Source organism: Camarhynchus parvulus, chromosome 5 (assembly GCF_901933205.1).
Source record: "Camarhynchus parvulus chromosome 5, STF_HiC, whole genome shotgun sequence".
Lineage (NCBI taxonomy): Eukaryota > Metazoa > Chordata > Aves > Passeriformes > Thraupidae > Camarhynchus > Camarhynchus parvulus.
This window is the reverse complement of record NC_044575.1, coordinates 27,628,805-27,642,414: the sequence shown is the minus strand read 5'-3', so window position 1 is coordinate 27,642,414 and position 13,610 is coordinate 27,628,805. Positions and strand designations below refer to the sequence as shown.

Sequence of the window (13,610 nt, the reverse complement as noted above, 5' to 3'; positions counted from 1 at the left end):
CTGCCTGACTAAATATACAATTCCAAACCCCTCCCACTAAGCCGGCCACGCCTGAAAGCAAGGTCTGCGTTAATTTAGTAAAATATGCCTGATGATATAAAGGTAACTGACTGACAAAGACTTTTTTCCTCACCCATAAGCAATCCTAAATGTATGCCTCTCACTTCTCTACAGCACCAAACATTTCAGTGTATTATTTTCTTAATTTTTGGATGACCTAGGGGCAAGCTCAGTAATGCATTTAGTCTTTGAAAATCAACTAAATCTACTTATACAAGGAAATTAGCCAGTTTATCATTAGACTTAAGACCCAGGCCAACCTGACCTGCTTAAGGAAAAGAAAAAGTAGAAAACAGTAATCACCAAAATCAATTCCTTGCCATGCTGCGCTTGTGTAATTAGCTTACTGAAACCAATTAAACACAGGAAGATGTAGTTATAAATAAATAAATGCTAAAATGCTAGATGAGAAGACTTGATTATTCTGCCAAGTTCAGTGACAGATGCTAAAAAGATTCCACATTCCTTGGCTGACAGGTTTAGAAAGGATACCTTTCCCACCCAAAATATTCCACCAAACACCAACTGAAGATATTCTGAGTTTGTTCACACTTAAATCAAGCATTATGTTTTAAAGACAAACTCCTATGGAATCAGATTCTTCAGAATGCAGAAATGCCTCAGGCACAAACAACAGATTAAATAAGTTCCTCTACCTTCAAGACATCTGCTAGCTTGCCAGTGAAGCTCCAGCAAAAGAGTATCTAGGGCGGGCTTCATCTCACCTAATTTTATTCATCTATACTTTTGACTTGAAGCATAAAGTCTCTACTTAGGCTCTTCCTCCAGTCATCTGCAGAAGGGCATTCCATGAGGAACTAAGTCCCACTTAAAGATATATACAAAATCATAAATTGTCTGCACCTTGAAGTTAGGTAGAGGTTTATCTCACCTGTTGTTCACTATTCACTGTTGTTCACAAATAAATTATAACCATATTCATACACTGAGGAAGGTAATTGTCTCACTGCAATGGGGTAATAATAAAATATCAAACTCAATCTCTCTATTTTTCAATCCATCAAAAGAGGACAACATATTTCTCAAGTATCTACTTTAAAACTGAATGGAACCTATGTTGGGGCATTTCCTCTCAAATCTCCTTTCTGGACTACCTGGATAGCTATCTCAAACTAGGCATTTCACTAAAGACCATGGAAAAATGAGCAAGATGAAACCCTGACATAGTGCACAGTACCACAAACATACATTTCGATTTAGCTGAGCAGATACTGAAATTTCACTTCCCTATCTTTAATAATACAAAGAACCCATTTAGATTCTTTTGAGTATTAACAGTGGTAATTTACATTGACCTTAACATTGGTAGGGGGTGTTTGCACATCAGGAAGCCCAGAGGATGAGTCTTAATCCATCTAAATCCATTTGGAAGAAAATAAAGCAGAAAGCCTGCAGAACACACAAAGTAATTGAGTGCATGGGACAACCTGGGCTGGTAGCAGTAAAGTCCATTAATTGTTATTAGAACACTGTGGGCTTTGCCAGTCCAGTCCAATCACAGTGACTTGCCCTATCCACATTACTCCTTGAAATGAAGTTCACCAAGTTTTGGTCAGATTGAGGATCTTGGGGAACACCAAGGTGTAACAGGATTTCAAACATGGATGCTTATCTACTTAGAATTGCAATACATGTATCTTGCAGTTTGCAGTGAATAGAAAAGTTTGTGGAAGAAAATTAAAAACACACCTTTTCATCTTGCTACCTATGTCATTTAAATTCTTAGTATCTTTGGTACTCTTTCATATAGAGCAAATACTGGTTTTGAACACAGAAGCAGGTCCTCAAATAAGATAAACAAGTCAGCTTGCAGTAAACCAGATTCATGCAGTAGCTCGCAGTATGTGCAGTGATAGAGACAATCCACTGACGTGCCAAAAATCTAAGTAAAAAAAACTCATATGATTTGTGTAATTTTAAATACTATAGACATATTCAGAGGTTTAAGTGATTTTGTGAATTTAAGTGAATTTTCACCTCAGGTGAAACATATTATTTAAAGAAAAAATGATGTGACATATAGAAAAACAACATTATTCGTAAACCCTACTAACATTGCACTAAACATTGAAATTACATTTTATTCTGCAATGCTTCTTTTTTCTGAAACAAACAAACTGAAGAAACAAACCAAACTTCTCCTGGGGCGCAGAAATCCTGTCCAGATTGACTTTATAAGCAAGTAAAATGGAAGCAATAACCAACAAACAATTTCTACTGCACTACTCCAGGACATGCCCATATGTGTAACTCCCACAGGCATACCTGAGGCAGTTTACATAAGAACAGCAAAAGGAATGTGCCAGCCAGCAACAAGGCACAGCCTTGTCCAGCCACTTGCAGATGTACTCTCTTTTGGGTGGATTCTGAACCTCATTTAAATACTGTGCTGCTGCAGTTCACCCATCTGGACTCAACAGCGTGAAACTCATTGCAGTACATGTGTGAACAGAGCAATGTTTTGACAGCAACATGAAAGCATTCTAATGGGGAGATACCACCTCTTAACTATACTTAAAACAAGGAGAAAATGCTGGACTGACTTCCAACACTTTTCTCAGGCAAATGTCTGATGTGTTCTTGCTTGACATGAAGTCTCAATGGAAACCCGTCAGCTCTCTGCTCCTATTTCTTCCTAGCTATTTTACCCTGACCCAGAACACCTGAAGTAATGGATCTCACCTGAGGAAATTTTTTAATACTCATATGAATTTAAATAATTCCTTTTATTTGAATTAATTAACTGTCCTATTTCCTGTGTAAAGTGGAGCAGCATTAATTACCTATATTCCACAGACTAAGAAAGTGAGATAGGCAGAGAGGAGGTCTGTGGGGCAGGAGGTAGCTAAAGAGAGAACCTGAACAAGATGGATATAAACTTTTCAGTGAGATCAGTGGGTGTTATTTAAATCACAAGCTGCTGTAGGTCTCCTGACACCCACTCATGAGATTAAAGATGCAATGTTAAAGAACAGCACTAGGGACCAAACTAACAATATTCTAAATCTGTAATACTGAGTATAACCAAGCAAACAGTCAACATGCTTCCACCACTACCGAGCCCCACTACGAGAACTGCTGTAAACCAGAAAAGTCAGAGTGCCTTAAGTGATCATGTTAACTTTCTTTTCTCTTTCATTTTCCAAAGGACAGCAAGGTTTCCACAATAATCTTCTATGCACCACATGCGCTCTTTTTCTCAATTCAAGTCCAGGATTGTAAAATGAAAGCTGAGATCGTCACAGGTACATAATTTCTTGAACTCGTACCTTAAGACAAAGCAAATATACAATAAATGAAGACTCACAATGGCAACACTACCACTCCACAGGTGTCAATAAGCAACACCTCAGGGATAGCTACATGCCAGTCAATTGGTCAAAAACACTAGCTAAGAAATGTTAAAGGCAATCTTCAGTCTATAGAAAGCAGGTTTTACACTCCTAGTGTGCTTACTGAGTATGCTTCCAACCAACACCGCCATTCCTTTAATGCCCTTTCTGGGTTTACAGGCTTATTGCTCATAGAGAACGGTGAAAGAATAGGTCAGGAACCTTAATTTTCATCTGGATTTGAACTCCTGGAACACAATGTGTCATACATATTTAAATGTAAACAACAATCAATTTGAGGGTAAAACTCATGGAGGAGAATTTGAAATTCTATCATTTTGACTCTTTACTGCCTCTACATTCTACCTCACTACGGCAGAAAACATTAGTATTATTTCTTAGCATTCTACTTTTGGGGTGCACTCACTTTGCACAGGACAAAGAAAAAGTGAACAAGACCTTCATAGCTTGTAAAGAGATAAGCATACAATACTATTGTACATAACCCACAGCAGGAAAAATTTGCAGACTTCAAAAGCTAATTGATGTTTTGTTTCCTAACAAATGGTATGGAGATTTCAGCTTCCTTAGAAGTGCTTCTGCTGCACATTACCCTGGAGGAACTCATTCAGTCCTATCCTAAACCAAAAGTCTGAGAACCTGCCTTGTAATGATACTTCTTCAACAGAGTCCATTTGGAGCTTAAAAACTCTCTTACTCTAAAAGGTTTTCTGATGGGACGAAAGCATAAACTTTTCCAGAGAGTTAATATATCACTTCCCTTCAATTCTCTACAGTAGATATTAGCCAGCAGTACAGAACACACCCCATGTTCCAAGATTCTTATATCCAAAACTAAATCTGAATCAGCAAGTCTATACAACACCTGGAATGACAACAATGGGTGAACAGTATATAAGAATAATTGATTCTTATATAGTTGAAAAAAACCATTTTCTGTATATTTAACAGAAATTACATTTTCAGTAAAAAAATATAAACATCTCCAATTACATACACAAGAAGAAAGACAAAGAAAGAGCCTAGTCTTCCATTTATGAATAAAGGCATCTGGAACAATGCCCATACAAACCTACTAATTTTTTCCCTGTTAATTCCACATAAGCATACCGGGTTTTCCCATAAGCATACCTGGTTTTCTGTAACCAATTTTGATTTGCATAAATTCTTCCCAGAAAGTGAACAATTACCTAACCTAATGATTTCTCCATTAATGGACATTTTGGCAACAACAGATAATGGAGAAATCCTCAATTAGTTTCAGGAGAATTCTGAGCTGCATAAACAAGCATTACATCAGTAAGAGCCTCAGCAAGCTTCTTTTAAACAGAGGGCATTCATTATGCTGAGGGAATATGACTGATCTAGGTATCCTGAGAAGATAAATGTGGGTTTTTTGCTTTTGCAAGAAATGGCCATATCTGAGGTCCTGATATTCAAAGATGAACTAAATGGATGAACTATCTACTCTTTACATTCTAATAGCTCCTCTTCAACTGCAGCTCTAGGCTCTCTCTATCCTCAGCATTGGCTGAGCTGCATTCCAAGATCCCAAAACACAGCCCAAATGAACAAGAGGACACAATTCCTTTTGCCAGCCCATTCCCAGCCCCACTCCCCCTACAGCTGTAGGCTGTCTCCCTCCCAACCCTAATGCTACCCCAGCCCAATGCACCTCAACCAAATCATACTCCCTCAAAGTCCAAACAACCATTTTCTCTTGGATTTTAATACCTTTATCAGGGAATGTTCTTCAAAAGTCAGTTTGACATCAATAACATAGTCTTTATAACTACTGCAGCTTTATTCATTAAGGCACAGGAATCCAAAGTGGAAGCTAGCCCCTCAGTCACTGAAACACAGATTACATAGCAGCAGTTCCACTGTGGTGCTGCCTTTGAATATCACTGTTGACTGAGAAGTTGCTTACTAATGTGGTTTCCCTCTAAGCACAGTGTGAAGTTAAGAATGAAAAAGGAAAAGAACAGGTACTTTTGAAGGCAAAGGATCATAGTTTGGCATCTGAAATGTATTAGAGATTTACCACAACAGGATTGTTTAATTTTTGTCTTTTTAGCAGTAGAATTAGCAAGAATACATTCAGGAATCATGCTTACAAAAGGTGACATACTGGAGTTTGCACATCCTTAAAATATAATAAAAAAAGACAGGCACTTGGGTGTTATGAATCCTAAACTGCTTTAAGATTTGTGCAACCTCCATTTTTTTAGCAGTAAAATGTAAATATTAATCCTACCTTTTTTGATAGTAGGACTATCAAGCTTAATTCATTTAAATTCTGTGAAAGTCTTCAGAGCTCCTTGTATTAAAACTGTTATTTAATTAAATAATTTTATTACTCTAAAGGAGAAGCTGTAACAAAAAAAAAAATCTTATTTCTTTCATTGCTTATTGCATATTGCATGTAACTGTCCACCCTCCCAATAAGAGCACTAGTCCATCTGCCCCTGTTCTGATAAGGATTTACAATACTCCAACTGTGCTGTAAGAGAAAAGCATCAGGATTTTAAAAGTACTTTTAAATTACTCATATTAATGTTCTTTTCCTGAGTTCCATGTACGTTTTAAACTAGATTTTTAAATCCATTAAAATACATTCAAGTCTCATTGGCTGTCTTATTTAGTGAATTAGAATGGCTTTCAACTCTGTTTTATGGACACAGAAACAGAAATTAATGAAACACATTGCTTTAATCTGTCTATCTACAAACAAGCCCAAGGTTGGTGTTGCTAGTTCTGAGCCAATACTGCACTGTTCTTCAGTTCAATGTCATCTGCTTCTGAACAAAACTGCATGGAAAAGAAAACACAAAAGAGATGCTGCAGACTTGAGTAATACTGGTTAGAGCATAAACCAGAAGTCCTTTTCTAGCTTTTCAGAGTTTAAGAACTCGAGGGTGACGTAGCTTCCACTCAGAGCTTTCATGTACTACTGACTAATTCAGTAATGCTTCCCTTGATTATAAATGCTGGGAGAAAGAGTCACATAGACCTGAATTAGCACAACTATTAACAGTGAGTTCCTATCACAGTGCAGATCATGGGGGTCAAATGCAATACACTGAGTATGAATCTGACCCAAAAACTAACAGAAACACAACAGGCAAATTCTTGCCCCATTGTGATCTCCATCTGGTTGGAGAAAAACTTAAAAGGCTCCAACTACTCCTAAAAGGCTAGAAATGGTAGGGAAAAAAGCTACCCAGAAGACTGCACTAGAGAAAATATTTGTAAGATTACTCTCCCTGATCTACAGTTTCTGTCATATACAGTTCTGAGCAGGAGTGGGCCACATGGTGCATGGAAGGCCATAGCCAGGTTTGCAACACAGAGAACAATGAGAAATTATTAAAGTAATTTACATGGTCTACAAGTGAATAAGACAAAACAAAGGGGTTTTTCCTCCTGACTCTCAACAGCTCAGGATCTCAAAGATTTCACCACAGTAGAAAGTGACAGTATTCAGAGTCCTGCACAACGTTTTTTTCTATAAAGTTGCATAGAGTCTTTAAAACAGCTTTGTGCAACCTGTAAGTCAGCACCTCTGAGAAACCAGAAAGAGAGACCAGAAAGTCCCTCTGCATTGCAATAGCAGACCTGCATATTACCAGACCAAGGAAAGCAAGCCAATACTACTTTCTGCTAAACTGACAAATTCCTTTCAGATCATTTCATGTGCAAGTTGAAACTAGTGTTACACTTGGAGGGGTAAGTAGCACTAGTAAACATGCTATTTCCCTCAGAAAGAAGGTTTCAGGTTCATTTAAAAAAAGGCTTCTTATATACAGGATATTCTGACACAATGGGTAGAGACTAGCTCCTGTTTCCTTCACAAGGCTTAAAGAACAGGATGTAGCACAATGTCAAAGGTACCTGCTTGTCTCAGTCAATGCCCAGCCAAGCCCCGGAAACCATCTAACATTAAAGGCTCACTGCCTAGAATTGTTTGAAAACTGAACCTTTTAAAATATCAGTTTTCTTAGTCTAAATTGGATACAGTACCCTTGTAATAACCTCCTTCTAGACATGCTGCAGTTCCTTCTCAGGATTCACAATTGCCACTTGCAATCAACCAAACGAATAAAATGTTTCTATTATTTATGTTGATTTTTTCATGGATGGCAAAGGATTCATCATCATGTCAGCCCCTTTACTGTCACCTACTCTGCCTACTGCCTGTGAGACTCAGCTGTAGCTCAGGGCCAAGCAGTGAAAGGCAAATCTCCTACACCAAGTTTGCTTGCCCTATCAATTCTTTAGAAAGCAGCATGTAGGCATAAGGAAATTAAAAGCAAAGAAAATAATTTAAACTACCTTGCCATGTCGTTTGTGAACATCGTATCTTATCTGAGCAAATTCCCGGAGCCCAAAAGATCCTCCAACGAGATAGATCTGAAAACAGAATGAAAACAGACATGTTAGGACTGTTAAGAAAAGAACGCTTTGCACACCTACAAAAAATACCATGCATACTGACCCAATTCATTTACCAAGGGACTCTGCTGTTTTTCCAACAAAACACCAGGAGTTGAAAAAAATAATACTTTAGAAAATAAGTGTGGGTACCTTCTTCCACTCTCTGAGCCTGGATTTCACACATTTCCTCCTTCATACAAAGAGAGCTCTACATAACTCAGACTTTCCAGGGACTTCCTCTCCTCTTACCCCTTCTTCTCCCTCCCCATGTGGTTTTCTGACATAATGGCAGCAAAGGAACCTTTACCTCACTGCCACAGGTTTTATTCTCGTAAATTTTCAAACTCTGTGGGGAAGTAACAATGCCACGCTGACTTACTCTGATGTCTGTGGGTAACAGATCTAATTAAGCTTCTGAACAGACCACGACTGTAGCTATAGTTCAATAACATATTATCACCCAGGCTAAGAAATCACATCTAGCACACCCATCCTTTTATAACTCCTTTGTTATCCTGCAATTTCCTCCACGCCTGTGAAGCTTAAGAATAATAAAGGGAGAAAGGGGAGGACTTCATACCCACATAAGAAATTATTGTATTATTATTTCTTATGAGAGAGTGCTATCACAAAACTGTGTATGTATTTTTACCATTAGAAATGGATAGACCATCCAAAGATCAAGTATTGTTTAAAAAGAGAAGAGACTTGAAAATTAGCTTAGAAATATAGCTACTTTGTGTAAGAGTCAGGTCCCTTGCTACTGCTCTGACCTCACAGTGTCTGCTGTTCTCTGTTAATACAGATGCATAGGAGGCCAAAAGGCTTCACATCTAGAGACACAATCTAAGGAAAGTGGAAGCATGAGGAAGCTCTAAGGACCTGAGTGAAGGTAGGAGAAAAATTCAAACAAACCCACCACCACCACCCTCTTTCATCATGCAACTCTGCTGTTACAGTCCTTCATTACAGGCTGTAGCTGAACTGCTGTTTTCTACACACTGCTGGCTGATTTCTTACTACATATTAGGTTTGCAGCAATGGCCTGTGTCCAGGAATTGTTATAATTATGCTGTGCAGGTAGTCACAGTGCACGTTCGTTCCGGGAAATGGAAGTTCATGTCACTGTGGCTACAAAGGATTAGAAATTAGAAACAAAAACCTGCCTTCTACACTTATTGATTCTCAAAGTTGCAGGACTGCATTACTTCCCACCAAGCAGGTAAAATTACTCACAACCATTCTCTCCACGCACACACTTGGACACTGGTAAGGTACAGACTGGTACCCCGGAACTGCTGTACTCTAACCAAAGAAGAAGAAACCCTTCATCAACAGCCAGGAGTTAAAGGCTCCAGAGCCTCTTTCTGGCCCTTTCAAAAAGCCTTAAAATCTAGCTGATAATAAAAATAGACACAAATTTTGCAATATGAACACCCAGTTGCTAGGCCACAGACCACTAATGTCAGAAAGCCAATCTGAAAATCATCCTACAGTATCAAGTCCAGCAACTAGAAATATGAATGACCAAAAACTGGATGGCATCATACTTGTGCCATAAATGTTTCAAGAGATTCATATTGAATCATCAAAATACTCAGCAGGTAAAAAAAAAAAAAAGAAAGGTCTTCCTTGTGTCAGTAGTTTGGTAAGAAAAAAATAACAGAAAGCAGAAAATAAAATGTTCAAAATGGTTAAAAAGAACTTGGACATTATTCAAGATTTATTCAATCAAATCAGAAGATTTGTCAGATGAAGATATGGTAGAACATAATGCTAAAAACCTCAAGGATCAGACTGTAATTGAATTTTAACATGGCTGATGCCTCAGCATAAATTTTCATTAGCTGATCTTCTTTAATTCCTAACAAGTATTATGTTAATTTACAGCCACCATGTTAATAAACTTAAGTCCTAATAAACACAAATCTGAAATGCTATAGACAAGTTTATGGCTGTTACAAACCAGAGCTTATTGCCTTTTTTTCATATTAGCATGTTGTCAAAGAATGTCTATGGCAAGGCAAATGCAACTGCACTAGAAGTGGTTCAGTTATTAAACCAGGCAGAAAGCAGCAATCACATGTGACATCAATTAAAAATTAATCTGCCCAACAATAAACTTGCATGGAGCATATCCTGTTATAAGACACGATATGGACAACTGGAAGACTTTGGCTTACAAAGCCATGCTGCAGGCTAAAGAGGAAACATTACATTCTTTAGCTTGAAAACTCTGTAATGTACACTGCAACTATGAAAAATCAAGTTTTTGCAAGGTTGTTGTATGAAATAAGTCACGTGCTACTCACTTTGTCTCATCATATCCTATCCCTTGTTTGACAGCAACCATTCACGACACAGTGCATTTTATATTTGCAGCTACACACAGCAGAGAAGTTGATACACACACCTCTCACTTCCTGTTTTGGAATTCAGGTTTTGGGCTGATGCTGCAGTTTTACTCACAACACCTTGGTACTACTAAGAGGAGAAAACCCACTTGGTTTGTGATGTACCTTTGCTCTTCACACAGCAGAAGCAGCACAACAAGTTGGCACATTTAGCTTATCAGGCATTACCAGTACAGTTGCCTTTACTTTTCCAGTACTGCAATGGCTGATTTATCTTACCATGAAACATCAGTTAAGTACCATCAGAGACAAAGCACATTGATGCTGCAAGAAAATACAAATGCTGCTGAAATATTACACAGCATACTGCTGGAAGGTTAGGACCTTAGTTATTAAATAGTTTTGCAAAATACAGGATGCACACAAAGAATATAAATATGTTTACAAGCCCACTTGACCAATGTTCTAAAGAACCAAAGATGATGTCTGACTTTACTGCAAAACCAAACCAGAATCAGTCATATTCAGCACTTATTTAATCAACCAACAGCATGTCAAGATAGTCAGCTGACAGCCCTGAGCATGAATTGCATTCATCTACGCAAGCCAGAGCAGCAATGGACATCTATTCAGTCAATTATCTTTTTGAAAACTGTGTTCAAAAGCCAATAAAAGAAGGTATAAATGAATTTATGCAACTGTAATACTATTAAAGGTAGCAAAGGACTCGGTGACTGACAATGCATGGAGTAGAACTACTAATCCTGGCTTTAACTGTTTCTTTTCAGTTGCACTGTGAGGGAAGATGCCCTCGCTACCTTAATTTCAGTTGGCTATATTTACAGACAACAGTGAAACAGCAAGAATCACCAGTCAAAGTAATCAGAAACAGGGTAAGACTCAAGATTTCCAGCACCATTATTGGCTTGTTGGCTTTGCATATTCTGTATGCCTCACATACTTTTCTAATTCCCCAAACTGTAAAACAGAGATAATCTCTGCATTCTTTGCAAAACACTCTTCAGTTAAAAAAGCACTACAATGTACAAATTTGCCCAATCTAACCCAAAAGCAACAGTGAAGTCCAGTATATTCCATCCACTAGTCCAGGCATAAAAAGACAGTAGAAGCTATTCAGGATGCAATATAAATATAAGTTAGGTTGGCACCATTCTAATGAAGTCAGGATCAAGTTCACTCTCCTGTTAACTGAAGAGAGAAAAGTAATGTCATGTATAATAAAAATTAATATTTTTTTTCATTACAATTTTAGAATCAGATACTTAATGTACATGATAAAATATTAAGGCACTGGCATCTGAAGGATACTCAAGCTGCAAAGTTCATATATACCTGCATTCTTTTATTGTGAGGGAACTATTAATTTTATTTGCTGCACAATACAGAAAGAAGAAAAATATGTAGTGAACATCATCTATCTCATTACTTGAATGCTTTCAGCAGGTTGATGAAATGATAGTAACTTCTCATTTTTTCCTTTACACCTGAAGTTTAACTTAGGGAGGCAAAGATCATTAACCATACTAGTTAGCCAGCACTTAACACCAAAGCAAACAGCTTAATAGCACTGCTAGCACAACCCCCATTAAAGATCCCACATTGGATTATTCCTTTATGTTTCAGTGAGTACACAAAAAAACCCCTACGATGCTGTAATGCAATTATGCATGCATGGAAGACTTGCATGTTCCAAAACAAAATGAAAGATAGGATGTGACATAAGAGCACCATCTGTCACATACACTCAGCAACCTCAATAAACATTTTATGTAAAAAAATGACATAAAATTCTCTTTAATAACGTTCTTTTAAAAATTCTATTTGTTCATGTCTCCACTGGGAAGTATGTTATGCAATCAGTTATAGATGGCATCAGACTGATCCCCTGAACCACACAGGATGGGAAATACTTGTGTTTGTCACCAGCTACAGTGGGTGGTCATTGAGGGCTCATACCAGCAGAACTTAAGACTTACAACAGATCCCTTTTTTAGTTTCCTGCATAATCTAAAGCAATCAGCTTCACTTCATTGGGTTAAACAAAAGAATAAGAAACTGCCTCTCTGGCAGTACCAGCAAAATGCCATGTCACAGGCATCCCTGTTGTTAGAGAAAGCCATTCCTACTACAGTACCAGTTGTGAAAGATAATTACAAAGTCATAAATCCCTAAATTAACCAAATCACAATGTTTAGTGCTGCCAGCGCCAATCATGCGGTGCTAGAAGATGTTATGATATGTATACACAGAAGGAACATGGTAATTTTGTAACCTCTTCTTCAAGACTATTGCTACAGAACTCTCCAGCTATTCATCAAAAGCTTCAAAACTAGAGCAGTAGTGAATTATTTTAGTTTAGTTTGCAGTGATCACACCAAAGAGAATTTTGGGGGTTCCTTTTTAAAGAATTGTGAGATGTGCAGTGCAAGACCGGTGAAAGATGGCAATTTGGCAGTCCAGAAGACTGAAGTTTCTTTTCTTTTCCCTAAATAAAGTAGCAGGGCAAATTGCCAGTCCCAGAAAAGACCAGGCAAGTCATCTTAACCTGAAGCGCCCCCCTCTGCCAGCTCTTACTCTCAAAAGTTTATTTCCCACAGCCATTCCTGAACTTGGCTGTAACACTGAAACTGCAGAGAAGAGAGAAAAACAGGGCAACGTCTTCTCAGAAACTTACTAAATCCTCTCCTCACCCTCAATGGAAGAAAAAGAGGGTCTACCTTTACCTCTGGTCTACAAAAAAATGGAAATAACTTTAGGTTCACACCAGAGGTCTCCTTTGGGGGAAAACAGAAACCAAACCCATGCATCCATCAGGAGTTATTTCATTCAAAGGTACACCAAGTAAGCAAATGCTCTGACTTAATGCAGATGCTAGAATCACACACTGTAGAAAGGCTGAACTGCACCCAAAAAGGGATGAAATCCAGCAGTAGATGACATGGATACCATGCTGGTCTTCAGGAAACGGCTGCTGATATAAACTGGAGACAATTGTTACTGACTGATAAAACAGAGTGTAGTTTGCACAGCATGTAGAACATGTGCAGAATATTAAACTTGGCCCAAGGTATCAGGTTAATTGGCTCAGTAAGAGAATGTTCAAAGCCATGATTTTAAAGATTGCAAATATGAATAGCTACAGGCCAGAGAACAAAACAAAAATCCTGTCCATAACCTTTCGATCTCACTATTCAATGTCTTATGAGAAAACAAAACTTTTGTTATTCTGTTATTCTTATTTTATTATTCACAATTTTGTGTGAAATGTCCAATTCATAATAGGTTTTAAACCAAAGAAAATGCATGTAATAGAAACCAATCAAGAATAATGCAGAAGAGATAGAAACCCATATGTTCCTCAATG

The 13,610-nt window shown here is 37.8% G+C and overlaps 1 protein-coding gene across 2 annotated transcripts in view; it reads right to left on the bottom strand.

Moving 5' to 3' along the window:
• Window positions 1-13,610, bottom strand: part of LOC115904485 (cytochrome c oxidase assembly protein COX16 homolog, mitochondrial) — a 45,328-nt gene that overhangs the window by 24,716 nt on the left and 7,002 nt on the right. For both annotated transcript variants that reach the window (XM_030949910.1, XM_030949911.1), the window contains exon 2: window positions 7,770-7,847. In XM_030949910.1, coding sequence (XP_030805770.1) covers window positions 7,770-7,847 — 78 coding nt within the window. The remainder of the gene's footprint in view (window positions 1-7,769; window positions 7,848-13,610) is intronic.